At 51.4% G+C, this 18,066-nt stretch overlaps 1 protein-coding gene across 5 annotated transcripts; it reads left to right on the top strand.

Annotated features, from left to right (window-relative positions):
• The first annotated feature begins 2,013 nt into the window (after window positions 1-2,013).
• OTX2 (orthodenticle homeobox 2) lies at window positions 2,014-11,909 on the top strand. Of its 5 annotated transcripts, XM_060619910.2 has the most exons (5): window positions 2,014-2,121; window positions 2,273-2,340; window positions 7,024-7,239; window positions 8,206-8,381; window positions 10,270-11,909. In XM_060619910.2, the coding sequence occupies exons 3-5, from the start codon at window positions 7,143-7,145 to the stop codon at window positions 10,888-10,890; spliced, it is 894 nt and encodes a 297-aa protein (XP_060475893.1). In that variant the 5' UTR covers window positions 2,014-2,121; window positions 2,273-2,340; window positions 7,024-7,142; the 3' UTR covers window positions 10,891-11,909. The 5 variants fall into 5 exon arrangements, with proteins under 5 accessions (XP_060475893.1, XP_060475894.1, XP_078304343.1 ...); XM_060619911.3 differs by lacking the exon at window positions 2,014-2,121 and having other exon boundaries at window positions 2,129-2,340; XM_078448217.2 differs by lacking the exons at window positions 2,014-2,121; window positions 2,273-2,340 and adding an exon at window positions 4,546-4,706.
• The last annotated feature ends 6,157 nt before the right edge of the window (window positions 11,910-18,066 follow it).

Raw genomic sequence — 18,066 nt, 5'->3', positions numbered from 1 at the left:
TCTTTGATGCTTTACACATCATTGCGATCAAACTGGGAGAATCCCTGTCTTTTCTCGGGGTAGGAAGGAGGCTCTGGCTCAGGGGAGCTGGGTGGATTTGCCCTTCCTTCACCCAAAGTATCCCGACTCTGGCCAAGTGCTCCCAACCAATGGGCCAGACCGCCTGGGGCATTTGTGGCTCTTCTCCCCCCCCCCCTCCCCCCCATTAAAGGCCCGGGGTGGGGAAGCAGTCGCCAGGTGTTTTAGTACAGTGGGGGCGGGGTGAGAAAAAAAAGGTCCGTACTCACCCTCCCCCCTCAGCCCGGGACCCCACAATGTCGCGACTCCTGGGAACGCGACAGCCAGCGGGTCTCTTCGGACTGGAGCTGCTGGGCAGACCCCGGGCCGCTCGGGGGCTCGCTGGTACGCCGGGGCCCAAAGCTCTAGAGACACCTGCGAGGCTGGCCGCGGCCGCCGAATGCCCAGCCCCAGGCCGAGCCGCAGCCGGAGCCGGAGCCGGAGTCCAGCCGGGCTGCCGTGCGCTTGCTGCCTCGTGCGCACTCCCGTAATTCGTTAATTGCTGTAAATCCCAAGGACGGCCACATTTGATTACACATACAGTATAAGAACCGACAACAAAGCGACGAATTAATTACCAACTTCATTAACATAGGTCCCCAAATTAAAGGCAGCGAGCTGTTTCTTTGGGCCCACTTGCCGTGGTGGTGGTGGTGGTGGTTGAAGGGGGAGGGTGTTTAGAAAGAGATTTTATTTTTCTTTTCCGGCACTGGGAGTTGTGAGGGAAGAAATGTCTTCTGCTCCCCCCACCTACCACTCACACCCTCAGCCGGTCCCCTTGTTCACCCCCCCCCCCCCCCCCCCGCGACTCCTCCGCCCAATCTGTTTCTGCTTTTCTAGGGACTCAGACCGGTTTGAAGGCTGTCGGGTCCCGCTCTCTGTGCCAGCATTAAAGTTAGGCTGGGGTGCGCTCTCTGGCTCGGGTCCCCTGGTGCTGCCGCTCTCCCGCCTCCGGGCTCTCAGCCCCCGGCTCGGGCCGCGCGGGCTGTTTGCTCCAGGCCGCGCCGGCGGGCATTGAGTAGCGTTTGTATTAACGTGGAAACTCTTGTTTCCAGCGTGGGCCTCCTGCGTTCGCTCCCTCCCCGGGTGTCCGGCCGACCCCTCTTCCATCCCCGAGTCCTGACCTGGCTCCCGTTGTCTCCCCAAACCGGCCCTGGGGTTGGATTCCCCGGTTGGTGTTCTTTGCAGCCTGCCTTGGGTTTCTTTCAAACTCTAAAAGCCCTGCGCGGATCCCACGAGTCCAGTCTCTCCTCCGGGGACCGTGGAGTATTTAGAAGGGCGCAACGAGTGGGAGAGACACGAGTTTTTGAAAATAGTTTGTTCTTGGACTTGTGTATCTGTCTCTCTCTTGCCTACACGCCCACACTTCACTCCCAGGCCTCCTTCTTTTACCCTTTCTGGCCCTCAGCGTGGTCTGATCCTGGTTAAGACAGCACAGTGGTGGCTTTAGGCTTCAGCCTGACTTGCTTTCTGCGTTTGATCTACACCCTTACTGCTGGCGTTGAATGCGATAACCCACCCCCACCCTCACTCTTCTCCAGCATTTACCTAAATATTTTTATCTTTCCATCGTGTTGTATGGGTTTCCTTTCTCCCCTTCCCTAAAATCAAAACAAAACAAAAAGGGGGGGGGGGGGAGGAAGGGAGGAAAAGAAGGAAAAGAAGAAAAGGAGAAGGAAGGTAAGGGAGGCCTCCCTGTCCATCATTTTAATTATACAATTAGTTCACATGCTCCAGCCCATAATGTATATTTTAAGCGGAGCCCAGTGTCTTTCAAGAACATTCTGGTAATGTCGGAGGCCTGGATTTGTTGCCTGCTCGTCCCCCCGTGCAGCAGCGGCCTGTTTTCCTCCCCCTGTTGTGTGTTTTTATTATTTTCCCTCTGGCTTAGATGTGTCAATCATTCTCTCCCTGCCATTGGTTGGAGAGTTTGCGTCAAAAAGTTGCCAGAGAGGCGCTTTCTCAGCAAATCTCCCTGAGAGCGGGACCGACCTCAGCTCCAACTCAGCCTCCACTGTTATTAAAAATAAAAATCGCTAGAGCAGCCCTCACCACGTCTACTTTGTATGTATCACAGAGGGACCCACGCGTGTTTCCAACTCGAGCTACTTTCCTCATTTTCGATTCTTAAAAATATTTTTTTTCCGTTGTTTGACTTTTTACGGAGGGGTGAAGACAGCAAGATTTCTAACTCAATACTCTTGATTTCTTTTAGGATAGCTGGCTATTTGGAATTTTGAAGGATAATTTAATTTTTTTTCTAACTTCCCATGCGGCTGTAAGGTAAGTGTCCGTCTGTCTTGCCTGCCTATGTCCATGTGTCCTTCTGTCTACCATCGCCCCGATACCTCCAATAGACCGACTGATGCACACTTCTGCGAACGTGGAGTTCTTCTGAAGCATGCCGTGTTTTTCTCCCTTGTAAATTTTTTAGGTGTAGTAACGAGCATTGCGAAAAATTTCTGATCTGGAGGTGAGGGCGGGAGTGGGAGGAGGGGAGACAGCGCGCTCCTGGGGTCGCCGCTTCCGCCCAACGTCGTGGAAACCCTGTGAGGGTAATGTGGGGTGTTTTGGAGGGCTTCTGTTTCTGGTTTTGTTTTATGTCAACGCCCATTCTGGGCTTCTCCCTGCTAGTTTGCGTTTTGGCCCTCAGCTGTGGTTGGGTCATTTGGACTGATCTCAAGGACATCTTCAGAGTCCGAGACAAAAAGATACAGATGTAGCTAGATGGATGGATAATGATGATGATGGTGATGATGATGATGATAAGATAGGCGTCTTCTAGGGCCAGCGTGCCCGAAGCCCGGCTCGCTCGCGGATCAGCGGGTGAGGATGGTCGCAGCTCGAGCCACCACCCCCCCCCCCCGCCCTTAACGAACGTGAGAGGAAACCCGAGCGAATAACCTACGAGGCGTGGAGCGCCGGCAGCTCGTCCGCCCCGCGCTCGCCGCTCCCTCTGTCCCGTCCCTTTTCCCGAGAGCCAAGGGCAGCTCACCAAGATTCGCCCTCCGTTCTCAGCCTCTTTCAAAGGCCTCCAGGTCCCCTTTTCCTTTTTGATCGCCACATTCCTCCCCTCAAAATAACCTGGGAGTGCAGTAAACCCCCCATCCCCATCCCCGGTTGTCTCGGTCCCAGACCAGGGTCTCCAGACCGAGCGAGAGCGGGAGAGTCGTTTTGCTACGTGACTTTGTCCGGAACGGCTCCGGGCCCGCCCGGTGCAGCCCTCCGCACGCACCTGGGGCTGGCAGAAGTGTTGGTGAGTGGCCCCGGCTCTGCCTGAGGCCGCGGCGGGGCCGGGGACGGAAACCTTACACTGGGGAAGGCGGCCCTCCGCCGTTCCGGACCTGGGGCAGCGCCGGGGCCTGCGTGCGCGCTCGCGCGCTCCCCTCCCAGGGTCGGGGACACCGGGGTGTCGTGGGCAGGGGCCGGGCCGGGGTCGAGGGGTGCCCTGAGGCCCAGCCTCCGCTCTGGGTCCACGCAGGTTGAACCATCAGGTTCCTCGGGCAGCCGGCCTCGGCGACGTGTCACGCCGCCAACTCCAAAGAAGTCTTCGTGTTGATGTGTTCAAGTGGCTCTTGAAATCACAGTCCGATTTCAGAACACATTTTTTGAGATCAAGTCCCTCGTCAGAACTCCCCCGAGTTGGCTTTTTCCTCCTTCACAGACATAAGTGGGATGCGGGGACAGAAGGCCGAGCTGCGTTGACCCTGGAGCGGTGGATGACTTGGGGAGGGGGTGGGGAAGTCGTTCCTGGAAATGCTCTCTTCCGTCCGAGAGCCTGGGGGGGGGGGGGGGGTCAGGATTTTTCCCGCTCAGTTCGGGACTTTTTCCAGGCACCGAAAGTTATTAGCACAGGAGACCAGTTGGAGAGGAAACTCCTCCCCCCAAAGGAAGGTAGACACCAGACCTCTCCTCACTCCCCGAGCTAACACTGGAGCTTTCTCCTCACCATAATTAATAGTCAAGGCCAACCCTTTTGGCACGTTTCTTCCTCCCTCCCTTGCGGGTGGCAGCGTTGTTTGATTCCCTGAGGCCAGAAACTTTCACTCGAGTTCGCCGGAGAGGGAGGCCCGCGCCGGCTGGTTCCGCGGTGCCCACTTCTCTCCTCTTTCTTTCTCTCCTCTTGCTCTTCGCGGTCCTCCGAGCCACAGGCCAGTCGCCAGTCCGCGTAGTTTTGTTTCTTTTCCATCATGCAGAAAATTAATCAGCCCGGACGAGAAGCGGAGCTGAGCACGGCGGCCTGTAATTAAGGGACGTGTGCCCCTCGGATTATCTCGTTAGTTTATCAAGAAAACATTTATTATAATTAATTCTTGGACGAGGTAATTATTATTGAGCGAGGACACACAGCAACTGGTAGATGGGCTCCTTGGAAGAAACACACACACACACACACACACACACACACACACACACACACACACACACAACAACGGGGGGAGATGTGGGGGAGGGAGGGAAGAGCGACAGATTGCACGAATTGACCGTTAGATATAAGGCGGCGCGGGCCCGGGCGGGCAGTGGAGCCGGACCCGGGGCGCCAGGACTGCGGGGCTGCCGGGCAGGGACGCCGGACCGAGGCACTCGCGCCCGGACGTGCGGGCGCCCAGCGGCTGCGGAGACTCGCCCAGCGACCGTCGCCCGCTCCCGTGGGTAGGACTTCTCCAGTGGCTACCTCACGAGCAGTCATATTGACGCTTATATTTTTGAAAGGGTATTTCAGTTTCCCCTTCTGGGCTCGCTTTAGAGAGGAAGGGAGAAAGGCGTCCTTGCAGGGCTTTGAAAGTTAATGGAAGAGCCAATGGCCTCTTCTTTGGAGAGTGCATGGCTCTTTCATAGCCTAGGCCGGCTGCTCAAAGTATCGAGTAGTTTTATTTGGGGGTGCTTTTCTTTTTCTTTTAAAGATGCATAGAGTAGCTAAAGCGAAAACAGTTTATCCCTAGAATTTTAGTGATTTTGCGATGGCAAGGGCAAAGCTGTTCCGAGAAGGATCTTTGCCTAGTGCTTTCCGTCTGTTACTGCTTTTTATGTTGGAATGTGCATTTCTAATTGGGTGAGAGCTCTACATGTAAGAACAATTCCGTATTTCTCATGTGTACATCTGCTAGGATTTTGTTTTTTTCTGTGGTAGTTCAGAACTGTACAACATAGTAAGACTGCATTAAACAAGAAAGAACTCCAGCTTAGAGGCTACATAAACAAATAAATGACTGTATTTTAAAGCAACATTGTTTTCACAGGCTGTAAATAACTGTCTTGGAAAGAGAGTAGAAAATATCAAGGCTTTGTTATAGGGGGCAACTAAATTAATTTTATTGATGAGATTTTTCAAACTCCTCCAAGAAGGGTATTTATAAAATTACATTAAATTAGACCCGAGGGTAGAAAAGCATGATTTTTGTGCTATGACTTTAAATCGGGAAGAAGTTGCAGTAACTGACTTCCATTTGTAGAATTTTGTGCCTTGATCTCTAAAGCAATGGAAATATGAAAATCCAGTCCTAAAAACTCAGTAGGACCTTTGTCAAAGTAAGAGGGAACTTCTCCTAATCTTGTATCCGCCATTTTGAAGCAATCTCTCATAGTGTCAAAGTTGCAAAGTAGAGGTCTTTGCAGGATAAGTGCCAATTTTTAGTCAAATAAAAGCTAGACTTGAAAACTGTCAGCCCGTATTAACATCCATTTGGGATCCCTTTGCTTGGGGCAGTGAGAGACACACAGCTGAAGAAAGTAAATAACTTTTCTTTTTCTGCCTGCCTTTTCCCTCCCTGAGCTTTTTCTTATAGGATTGTAGAAAACTTGAAAGGTAGGGAGAAATTCTACTAGTTTCACAACTTTGGGTGTTTGTGGATCTACTTTCTTCAAAACTAAAATGTGCAAAAGGCAGGCAGCTAGAATTAACAGGAAGCTCTGCTGTAGCTGCTGAGGACCCCAATGTCTGAAAATTTGCCTCCCGCAGGATCTGCTGCCTCTACAACACCAAAACCAACATGGAAGCGGCTTGCACTACAAATGCTCACCCTTTCTGCTTGCAAATGTGGGGGCCTGTCATTATCTGATTGGTGGGATTCTAACTTCAGGATTTCTAGCAAACCTCATGCCAATCTCTAAGACTTTTTTTTTTTTTTTTTTTTGCAGTGTGTTTAAATATTTGATGGGTGTCGATTAAAAGTTAAATACTTGTTTGTTTAGCTTTAGTTCTTTAGACACATAATCAAGGTCCTCCAAAACCTTAATAAATCTGTTACTTACCTCAAAATCTAATTACCCAGACTACTAATTAGGTGAAAATGATTACTGGAAATGACTTCAAATGTGGAGTCATAGCAGTTGAGCAGTTTTCTCAACTTTGTCGATTAGCAAGTTCGTATTTTAGATGTTAAATGCACTGACATTTTAGGTTCACAGCAGTTAAAAGTGGTAAAAAAGCGAAGATAATTAAAATTTGCCTTGGAAAGGCAACAGTCTGGGGAGAGGTAGATTTCTTGAATTGTTTCTTTGTTTCTCACCAATGGGCTTTGTTATCAGCATTATTTATTTAGCCAAAGAGTTCTTTGTCTCTGCAAATGGCCCCAATCAAGTTTTGTTTGAGACAATTAGCTAGTGCCAGCCAATGAGTCCTATGCAAATGTAGGGATAGGAATGCAATGTGTGCATTTGAAGGCGCGGGGTTTTGTTCTGGGGGGGGGGGGGGAGGCAGATTGTAATTGCTTTCTTCTGGTACTTTTTTTTTTTTTTCTTTAAGTTTAGTGTGGGGGTGGGGAAGACAGGTTTATCTGGTCTCTCTCCATCCCCTCTAGTTCCACAGCAGCTGGGGGCGGGGGTGAGGGGTGGGTTGCAAGTCCTTTAAAAGCCTCTACCTTGCACAGCCCAGGCTCTTTCTAAGTTAGTGGTGGAACGTGGGAGAGCTGCCGCCTGCGAAGCAGTAAACCAGCACCTCTGTTTGTTTGTTTGCTTTGCCCATAGTTCAACCGCTCCCAACCCACACACTAAGGACCCTGAATCTGTCCACCCCCAGCGAAGCGAGACCTTCTGGCTGGGTCCCCCCGATTTGGGCCGATTTTGCGCCTCCAAACAACCTTAGCATGATGTCTTATCTTAAGCAACCGCCTTACGCAGTCAATGGACTGAGTCTGACCACTTCGGGCATGGACTTGCTGCACCCCTCGGTGGGCTACCCGGGTAAGTGAGCCTCGCGGCACTCCTGCCTCACCTTTCTCCAGGCCCGCCCCTCGGATTGTGACGCCCTTTCCCCCCGGAGCCCTGGGGCCGACGGTCGCGCTGCCCCCACCCCAGCTCCAGGCGAGGTCCCCACTGGGTTTTCCTTCGAAAAAGCAGCTCAGGGCCACAGGGCGTTTACCAGCCGGAGGGGAGGATAGGGGCTGGAGGGAGTAGGTGGATCCTGCAACACTGGAGGAAACCCACACCGCTTTATTCTTAATTGGAGTGATTGGGGGACACACTTCGGAGCCGGGTGAGGAAGGTTCCTGCCTCCGCCCGTATCTCGAATCCCAGTTCCTCGAAGGACCCTCTTCGAGAAGCTGGGTTTCTCCTCGTAAATTCTCCGGGCCAATCCTGGGGCCTCCCCTGTGACCTCCAGGCCCCATGCCTCTAAGCCCTAAAGGTGTTACTTACCCTGGGTATGGGTGCTTTCCTTTCCGGTCAGATCTGTTTTTTAAAATCCTCGTAGAAGTAGGAAATATGCCCCCATTTTAAAGATGGAGGAACAAAGGCCCTCAAAACCAGAGTCTCGAGCAGGATCGAGATTTCACCCCATCAATCCGAACTGCGGGTCCTCGGGGATCCCTTGACTTCACGGAATGGATTTTTTGTTTGTGTTGTGGCTTAGGGGTTGCTTCTGTGGGAGTTTAGGATTTTGGGCTTCCTTTTATTTCATTTGTTACCTATGGAAGGGTCGCTCTGGCTGGAGCGATCTCCAACGTCAAAAGTGGGGGCTCCCCTGGAAAGGACAGTGCTTGTCTGGGGACCGAGTGTCGGCTCCGGGTCCGGGGAGGGGGTGGGGAGAACACTGGTAGGCTCTGGGTTGAAGGGCTGGGAGGACAAGGGAAGTGCCGGGAGTGGGGGTCGGGGGAGTCGGAGCGCCCGCAGAGACCCCTGTGACTGAGAAACTGCTCCCCCACCCTAAAGGGCCCTGGGCTTCTTGTCCCGCAGCCACTCCCCGGAAGCAACGCCGGGAGAGGACGACGTTCACACGGGCGCAGCTAGACGTGCTGGAAGCTCTATTTGCTAAGACCCGGTACCCAGACATCTTCATGCGGGAGGAGGTGGCGCTGAAAATCAACTTGCCCGAGTCCAGGGTGCAGGTAGGGCAGATGTAGATAGAACCGTCCTTCCTGACCGTGCCACTCCTCCCCTGAGCTCGGTGTATGTTGAGGACCCGGCAGAGTCCCAGGTCTTAGAAAGTGTGAAAGGAAGGCTGGAAATTCAGCCCTCCATTGGAGGCCAGTACACTCTTCTTCTAAGGCTCCTTGGGCCTGATTACTCCTCTTGCCCCTTTCTGCACCCCCACCCCACCCTAGGGGTGAGTCTCTGCATGAGTCTCCCGACCTAGGTTGTAAGGGAAGACTGGAGATTTTGCTGCAGTGATAAAGCACAGTCCTAGAGCTTTCGGGTCCCCAGCCAACAGAGGCCTAGTCTTGGCAGATTTCAAGGGCAGTCACTTAATATTTTAATACTTCCCTTTCCCCGTGTGGAAATCCTACCCCATTCTCATCTACTTTTAGAGGTGAAAGGAGCTTAGCTCCTGTATAGCCCCAATATTTTTACAGGTGAAGAAATGGAGTAAATGACTTGCTCAAGGTCACATGTCAGTTTGGCGATAGAGCCAAGCCGCAGAAGCACTGGTGCTCTTAACAAAGAAATTACACAGTAATAGTGTTTTCTTTAACTTCTTAGGGTGTAGACAGAATTTGCTAGCTCTGAGCCATCTCGCAGATAAAATATCAAGGCAACATCCTCAGTGACATCCCCCCCTCCCCTTAACTTGACCTTAAGCTGGAGAGGGAAAGTAAACTCCAAATTTCCTCAAACGCAAGCCCCATATAGAGTTCTCTGGAAATAATGTTTAGCACCTAAACACACACACACACACACCCCTGGGACTCCCCTTTAGCCAGGACATATCAATGTGACCTGCAGATCAGACAAGAGACTTTCCAAAGTAGGACGGAGGAATTTAGCACTTGGGGGGCTTGAACTCAAGTCTTCACTGCAAGAAAGTAAGTGGCTCTGAGTGGTTGGTGGTGATATGCTCATCTTTGGTGGCACAGTTAACACACCCATATGTAGAGCTCATTCGAGAAAACCACGGAGGACGTGTTGCTCAGAAAATGCCTGTAGTTTTCTCTCAAAGGGTGGTAATTTCTTTGATAGGCCCCCTCCCACAGCAAATACTGTTCCTTCATTGCAGAACATGAACAGGGCTGGTAAAGACAGTCTTCACAGTTGCAGGCAGACCCTTAAATTGACAAGCCAGTGAACATAGCCCAAGACACTGAATCTGTGTGCTGAGTGGCACCACCCTGAAGGTAAAGACTCCAGTATCAGACCTGAGACTAGCAGAGAAGTCTGTGCTTAAGCTCAAAGCTGAGTACGTACAAAACATTCCACTTACCATAAAGACAGTTTCAGCAAACAGTGGCTTTCAGACCTCCTTCAACAGGAACGCTTCTCCTTGGAGTTCTCTTTTGTAAGTGAGCCTTTTTAGGAGAGAAGGAAAAAAAAATAGAGTGATGGAACCACCTCCATATTAAAAATTATTCCCCCAGAAGATGGACTGTAAACTTTGAATTTAGGCTGTTCTTGTTGTTAAGTAACAACAGAATTGTTATCCCTCGCTTTGCTTGTGTTTTGCTCCAAAAGACATAGAAACATGGAATTCCACTGTAAGAGTGTTCCACAATACTGCTGGGTCTATGTGCATGTGTGTATTTAAGGTGAAATACGAGATAAGAAAATGAGAGGGAGAATTTTTAGCCATATGATTTATGATTCTGGGCTGAGAGTCCAGGCTTTAAGACAGCCTCCCCACTTTCTTAATTCCAGGGGTATATATGAAAGCACCACAAAATGGGTTTTCAGTGGCAGGAGAGATTGTCTGCTTAGCTCATCTGTCCATGGAGAGCATATTTATAATCTGGAAGCCACTCTTGTCCTTGAAACCACGTTAAAGAAATTTCTTTCCCTTTCAAGGTATGGTTTAAGAATCGAAGAGCTAAGTGCCGCCAACAGCAGCAGCAGCAACAGAATGGAGGTCAAAACAAAGTGAGACCTGCCAAAAAGAAGACCTCTCCAGCCCGGGAAGTGAGTTCAGAGAGTGGAACGAGTGGCCAATTCACTCCCCCCTCTAGCACCTCAGTCCCGGCCATTTCCAGCAGCAGTGCTCCCGTGTCTATCTGGAGCCCAGCTTCCATCTCCCCACTGTCAGATCCCTTGTCCACCTCCTCTTCCTGCATGCAGAGGTCCTATCCCATGACCTATACTCAGGCTTCAGGTTATAGTCAAGGATATGCTGGCTCAACTTCCTACTTTGGGGGCATGGACTGTGGATCTTATTTGACCCCTATGCATCACCAGCTTCCTGGACCAGGGGCCACACTCAGCCCCATGGGTACCAATGCAGTCACCAGCCATCTCAATCAGTCCCCAGCTTCTCTTTCCACCCAGGGATATGGAGCTTCAAGCTTGGGTTTTAACTCAACCACTGATTGTTTGGATTATAAGGACCAAACTGCCTCCTGGAAGCTTAACTTCAATGCTGACTGCTTGGATTATAAAGATCAGACATCCTCGTGGAAATTCCAGGTTTTGTGAAGATCCGTAGAACCTTTTTGTGGGTGATTTTTAAATATACTGGGCTGGACATTCCAGTTTTAGCCAGGCATTGGTTAAAAGAGTTAGATGGGATGATGCTCAGACTCATCTTCTGATCAATGATCCGAGAGGCATAGAAGGAAAAATGAAGGGCCTTACAGGGGCCCACCAACCAGCAACCTGAAATGGACAGACCAGTCTACTTAAGATCCTGTCATAGTTTTAGGTCATTGGTTTTCCTGATCTGCAAAGTGATCAAAAGCATTCTAGCCATGTGCAACCAAACACCACCAAAAATAAAACTAAATTGTGAGGGAAAGGAGGGAAGGACATAGCCTTCTTAAGCAGAGGTGTTCCAATGTTTTAGCCAATCCGGGGTTGAATCTTAGGAATGGACAGTGTCTCAAGCTCACTCACGTTTCATGACCAACTGGTAGTTGGCACTGAAAAACTTTTCAGGGCTGTGTGAATTGTGCGACTGATTGTCCTAGATGCACTACTTTATTTAAAAAATAATGTTCATAAGGAGTCAATATGTAGTTTAAGAGACAATCAGTGTGTGTCTTATATAAATGGTACATCTGTGGTTTTTAATCTGTGCTAGACTTCAAAACTGTGATCTCCTGTTATTGTATGCAACCTTGAACTCCACCTCTGCAGGGGTTCTTCTGTGATTAAATAGGTTATAATTATAAGCAAATTCAGAGCAACTGAGTACTTATCTAAAAAGATTACCTTTGGCTGGAGGTGAGCTGCACTGAAACTTTACAACAAAGTGTCTCTGGACAAGGAGAGTGAGAGAAGAGAAACAGAAGGACACTAATTCATCTGTAATTTACTGTTGGTAAGCCTAGCAGTAAAGAGACATTGGTCAATTGCTCTGACCCTGATGAATTTATAGACTGAGATCATTGTCGTTTATGCTTGCAGATGTTAACTGGAAAAGTTATATATGCATAAACCTTTTCTTCCTGGATTTGGCAGATATGTATAATTATATTAAAATGGTTCTAGCACAATATTGGGTCCAGTTTAATTTTATGCCACTATTTATGGATGAGAAGCCCATATTCAGCCTCTCCTTCCCTAAACATATTTTATTGAGGTCAGAGAGGAAATCCATAAACTCTATTTAAAAAGCATTTTTGGCTTTATCAATGGATGAACTAGATACGAGTGACTGTGGCATGTCAACTTTGTGTGACTTCCATCAGGACTGCTCTGGAATAGAATATAGGGAGCCTAACAATCATTAGGATCTTGCTCTCCTTGCCGCATACCATAGTGATTTCTTAGGCACTTTATTGGTACCTTTTAACATAGCTCATTTCTTTTTTAGCGAGAAAGGGAGAACTGTAGTACCTCGGAGAAAATGGGAATGACAAGAATTCCTTGTTTTTATTCTCTCATTTAAGGGGATTTTTTATTTTTTAACTTCCAAAAAAATCTGAGGTGAACATGAGAGGGAATGTAATCAGAATCTGAAAGCAGTTCAGGCAGAAATGATTTCTGAACAAAAGAGTTCCAGAAAAGTTTTAAAACCTATAATTTCAGTGGTTGAACATAAGGCACCCTGGTCAGTTTTGTTTTTGTTTTGTTTAAAAGAAAGTGCTGAGGAAAAGAAAATAGGTCCCTTCTGAGTTCTACTTGCATTTTGTGAACCAATCACCAGAAAAGACAAATGGGCCAATGGTTATGGTGCTCCTCAGGTAAAAGCAGGATTTAATTTTAAACTCTTTATGTTCTTAAATTTGACCCAAATTAAGTGACTCTTGACTAACTTTTTAAATGACTTTAGTAGTTGCAACCATTTTGTTTTCTAGCTAATTTTTCTGTCCCTGGCCGTGCATGCTCTCTTGAACCCTACGTAATCTTGCCTAATAAGTAAATTGGTTTTGTTTTACTGCTAAAGGAAATGCAATAGTTAACCAGAAGCAACGGAGGCAAAACTTCATGGCAAGATTTTCCAGTACCCATTGATAATATTTACCCTACAGAGTTTACACCGAAGTGAAATTGAGGCCCAAGAGAGAATCTTTGCTTTATAATTTTCCAGCTTCTGGATCTAACTCTCCCAGCTTTTCTCATGCAACAGTAAAGCAGATCGAAAGTAATTTCTCTCCCTGCTTCCAGTTTTCAGGATGCCCCACAAAGGATCAGGAAAAGACCCCCTCTCATTAAAAATAATAATGGTATAATTATAAAATGGCATAATAATAATTGCTCAGCAAATAACGCGGTTAGATTTCTCCCCCAATACTATAAACACGGAGGAGGTCAGAAAAAGGCGTTGAGCATCTTCTGAAACTAATTTTTCCATCACCTTTGCACAACTTCGTTTAACAGACCACGGAGTTAAATCCCTTTGGATTGACGGCAAAGTAGAAATGAATTCCCCCTGACCGCAGGCAACGAAGGGAGGGAAGGGGGGGCGGGGAACAAGCGCTGGCTTAAAGACGTCCGGAGAGTTCTGATCACCCCTCCTACTCAAGACCGGGCTTAACAAAATTAAGCCCAGTCATGGTGATACTTGTACTGAAATGACGTCACCCTCCAAAGGCGTCAGGGAGCTAGTTCAACTGCATATTGGCAACTGGGGCGGGGGGCAGAGGTCGGTGGGGTGGTCCGCTTCACAAAAATCTGCTGCCCCAATCCTTTATCTTCCCCACAAAGATTCTTGGCCGTTTGTATTTCACCTTGGGAGTGTTTCTAGCCTTCCCAGATAAGAAGAGCAATGCAAGCAAGTCAATTAATTTCCGGCTGCCGAAATCTCCGAGTTTTAGATAATGGTCAGTTTCCTCAACTCCCATCCGGTTCCTTAGTCTCACCTTTCCTCTAAACGTCCCTTCGCCCCCAGCCCCGCACAGCCTGGGCGGGAGGCGTGGGGCCCCGGGAGGCCCTGGGCGGGACTGCGGGAACTGAGCCCCAAGGTGTGCACAGGGGCGGCGCAGGAGCGCGGCCCGGGTTCTAGGCCGAACTCACCGCGATCTTTCAGGGCTGGAGGCCCGTCGGAGTTGGCCGGGGAAAGGACTCGCATCCCTGCCCCTGGGAGCCCCAGTTGGGGCAGAGGCCCAAGTCAGTTCCCCGGGCCGATGCCGCCCTCTGGGCCCTACTCACAGCCCTGCGGGCCTGGCGGAGGCGACAGGAGACCGTCTCTCGTCCTTTGAGTTCCCCTCCCTCCCTGTGCCCTGCCTCCGGCTCGGTCCGAACCCAGGACCTCCGCCAGGCCGCAGCCCACCCCGCTCGTCTAAGTGTTCAGGCCCCGCGGGATCCGGCCGCGCCCGAGCCCAGGGGGCTGGGGCCGCGGGCAGAGCTGAGGAGCCGCCGCGGGGCCTGCGCGCCTTCAGCGCACGGAGAGCGCGGCCTCCTCGAGCCCTGAAGTCGCCTTTGGGTCAGCCTCGGGCTTGGGGGGCGCCTGGCTGACAGCACGGCCCGGTCCGACTTGCGGAGGGAGGGAGGAGAGTGCGTGTGTGGTCCGGACAGGAGGAGAGCACCTTGCGCTGGAAAAGGAACGAACACTGAGACCCAAGGAGAGGCCGGGCCCAGGAGAGGGGGCCAGGGAGGTGAAAGCGGGCCTGGCGGGGCCTACGGCCTCTGGCTCTCCTCGTCTCCCGGGAGGAAGCGCCGCAGACCGCTGGGTCTCCTCCCGGCAGCGAGGGGGAGGCCGCCGCCGCCGCCGCCACAGCGGGGGCTCCCGCCGAGGGGCGTCCGTGGCGCCGACAGGGAGTCCAGCTGGGCCTGCTCTGGGCCCTCAGAGATCTCCCTGGAGAGCCAGGTGCTCCGGCTGGCGGGTCTGGGGAAGTCGTGCTTGTGTGTTCCAGCCTCCCTCGGGGTCCTGGGCTCTGGGCTGAGGCTTTCAGAGGGGAGCCTCATCCCTTTTCTCCTACCCCTCTACATTTCTTTTTTTAACCGAGTGCCCTGTCTTTTCCTTTTTGGACCTGGGCGCAGCACTGAACAGCCCCGAAGGCTGGAAGCCGGGTCTGGAATGGGGAAGCGGTGCCTTAGGCGTCCTGGAAGGCGCCAGGAAGCCCATTCCGGTCACCTGCAGGGCAGCGGCCGCAGAACTGTGCCCGCCCGCACTTAGCCAGAAGCGGGTGGTCGGGCAGCCAGACCTGGCACGTACAGCACAAGTTTGAACCCGCATCTAACACCCGGTGAAAACCTCGCTGTTGTTACCGGGACAAAGCTGTAACCCAAAACCAGGCGTGCCAGTGTTAGGTGGTGGTTTACTGCACACAGAGACATGTTTTAATCAGGCAAAAGAGAAAAACAAAGGAGTCAGGCAGGCGTCGGGCGCATCCCACACAACTGAAGCGGACGTCGTAGAAAACAACCCAAACGGGATGATACAGGGTCGGACTCAGCCATGACCTCAGCCTGCTTCTTGCCTTCCTTGGAAACCTTTAGGAAGGACAGCTCTTTCCCTTTCCTACCACAAAAGGGTCCAAGCCCCAGTCGCGTATCTGTATGCCCAGATCTGTGACCAGTGCCTTCAACACACCTCTGTTTTTCTCTCAACGGGTAGCACCCAGTAAGCGCAGCATGCCCGGATAAAACCTGATCCCCCAGCCGCCCCATTTCCGCCCGTGGGTTAGCACGATAGTAAAGACAGGGAGCCCCTGGGATGGAGAGAGCAAAACCCCCAACAAAACCCACCCCGATGTCTTTCACTATTAGGCTCTGAAACTGCACAGATTATGGGATTTGTCTCGGACAGAATTAACATTACATGTGAAACCATAGTGCTCCGGTGTATTGAGACACATTGTATAGAGTTGCTTGGAGCATCTCTTCCAAACTGCCTGTTAATAGCAATATGAGGCCTTGAAAGCATTTGTGGGTTTTTGTTTTTAACCCGATTAAAACAAAATTTAGGCACTATTTGGAAAGGGCAGTTTTTCCAAGGGAGGCAATTCGAAGGACACGGAACCCATTCCGCCAGCTGGAGGAAGCTTCTGTCTGCAGAAGCGGCTGAGAGAAGTGAGCAGGCGTGCGTTTGCAAGACCTTCTACTATGCAGCAACTCCCAGAAGCAAGGCAGGCATCCCCCCCCCCCCGCCCCCCAATTCTAAAGGGAATCTGTCAGACTTCCTCTCTTGCAAGCAGTGTGTTTTATATTTAAAAATCAACCTGCTGTCGACTGCAAACAAACAATAAGCAAATTCGAATAAAGGAGCCCTACCAAGCCCAACTCATTCGGTCAAAGATAACTGCAGGTGCCAGAGAGGCCAGGCTATCACTGGGGGGAGGGTCGACTCCGAATTTTGTTTTTCTCCTAAAGGGAAAGTCGAACAGCATGAGGTCCATGAGTCACTTTTATTCCTTAATCTCCCCAACTCTTTACCTTCCATTCTTAGTGGAAGGAAACATGGTATTTGGGGGTGGAAACAAAACAAAACAAAACAAAACAAAGAAAACAAAAAAGAATCCCACAGCAAATATATAATGGTAAGTGACCAAAGTTTGAACTGACTTGTTTCAGCTCCAGAAGGGAAAAAAAAAAAAAAAAAAAAAAAAAGCTGTCCAAGAATCAGAATCCTCTGCCACCCTCTCCCGGTGTCCTCGCCTTGGTTTGCCTACTGTGGAGGTGGGAAGGGGGCCTTTGGATTAGATGTTTCTTACTAGGAGACACTTGCAGCCGAGGGTGTCTTTAAAAATAAGATGCCGGTTTCTAGCAGCTATACCCGTGCTGATTTCTACCCCTCTGAACGGCCCAGGACGAGCCCAGCAAATGCGGTCTCCGGGAAACACAGGAGCAGCACTTGACTGCACCCTGCAGGTCTGCTGCCCTCCACCCTCGGTTCCCCAGGTAAAGGCCTGAAAGCGCCCCTTAGAGTCAGCTTTTGGGTGAAGACTCTCCCTGAGGCCCTGCCCCCAATCTGCCCACTGGAGTCTCCAGAGGCCTGCGGCCACACTGCCACCTGAAAATCACTCATCCCGGCCCCTAGTTGTTAAAATCTGTTCCAAGAATCAATAGTCACATTTTAGGCTCATGGGCCATTAATAAAAATCTCCTTAACATTCAAATGGCTCTAAAATGCGTTGATGGCGGATTACTGGGGCCTAATGGACGTCGTGTGTGACAACATGGTCCCTGAATAGCGATGTTCTGGAGTGGGTGTCTGACCACAGCTACTTGATTATCAGCTTACAGCCAAACCACATTTTAGCTGCGATGCTCTTAAGTAGAGGCGTTTCTCCCGACAACAGAGCGGGAGACTTCTGTGTTCTTCATTTAACCGGATTTAACAAACGCGTTGAGTTCTGGAAAGGGGAGGGGGAAAACTTGCCTGTCGGCATAAGGTCACCTCCAGACGAAAGAGGGGCGGGTCGCGGGCCACTGCCCCTCCTCCCCGCTTCTAAGGGAGCTTTGCCCGAAAGGCGGCTAAGGCCGATGGAGGCCCGCGCCCGGGACGTCTGCGTTGCCCTAAGTCCGGGGCTTCCCCGCGGGACCCCCGCGCTTCTCAGCGCCGGCTCAGAGTCCCTAAAGCCCCTGCCCTCCCGCCCCGACAAGGCCCGCCGAGTCTGGAACACTCGCGGGGCGCTCCTGCCGGCGGCGCGGAAGCCTACAGGCCTGGCTGCTCGCAGTCGACGGCGCCGTGGACGCCCCTGCAGCGGCTGCGGCGCCAGGGAGGGAGCGGGGTCCCGGGTTTCCAGCAAAAGTGGTGCAGGCGCGTGTTCTCGTCCTCCACCCTCCCCACCCGCACCCCAATTCAGCAAACTAAGCGGAGGGTTCCGCATGCTGGGCCTCCCCAGCCCCAGCGGCGCCCACCCCCCTCCGCCCCCGCTAAGGTGACTTGGAGACCAGAGAGAGTGCCAGGGACCGCAGAGAGTCTCACTCTCCTGGCCGAGAGGCAGCTTCCGGCCAGCTGCTGGGGACAGCGAGACCAAGACCCCTAACCCGTACCTCCGACGGCTGCGGACCTCGAACCCGCGGTGGTTGGGGCTCCCGTGGAGACTGAGAAGGCTCGGGCCCCAGGCACAGTGCCACCTCTCTCGAAAAAGCGGGAAGTGGGGTGGGGGTGGGGGTGCCGTGGTCTTCGTGCCCCACCTTTATCCGCTTCCGCCGTCTCCCCGAGGTTCAGGGTGGTGCGTGGGGGCGTAATGACGCAGGAGGCCAAAACGCCCCGCGGTCCGGCCCCACGTGGGCGCCCCACTCTGGGCGGGCGCAGAAGTC

This window comes from Panthera onca, chromosome B3, assembly GCF_046562875.1.
Source record: "Panthera onca isolate mPanOnc1 chromosome B3, mPanOnc1 haplotype 2, whole genome shotgun sequence".
NCBI lineage: Eukaryota > Metazoa > Chordata > Mammalia > Carnivora > Felidae > Panthera > Panthera onca.
Note: the sequence above shows the minus strand (reverse complement) of the source record. Positions and strands in the feature narration are given on the sequence as shown.

Excerpts from the sequence above, each read along its gene's own strand:
- OTX2 (XM_060619910.2), top strand. The coding sequence starts at position 7,143 with ATGATGTCTTATCTTAAGCAACCGCCTTACGCAGTCAATGGACTGAGT. Across the intron at positions 7,240-8,205 it reads CCCCTCGGTGGGCTACCCGG|GGCCCTGGGCTTCTTGTCCC; the intron begins GTAAGTGAGCCT and ends CCCACCCTAAAG. Across the intron at positions 8,382-10,269 it reads TGCCCGAGTCCAGGGTGCAG|GTATGGTTTAAGAATCGAAG; the intron begins GTAGGGCAGATG and ends TTCCCTTTCAAG.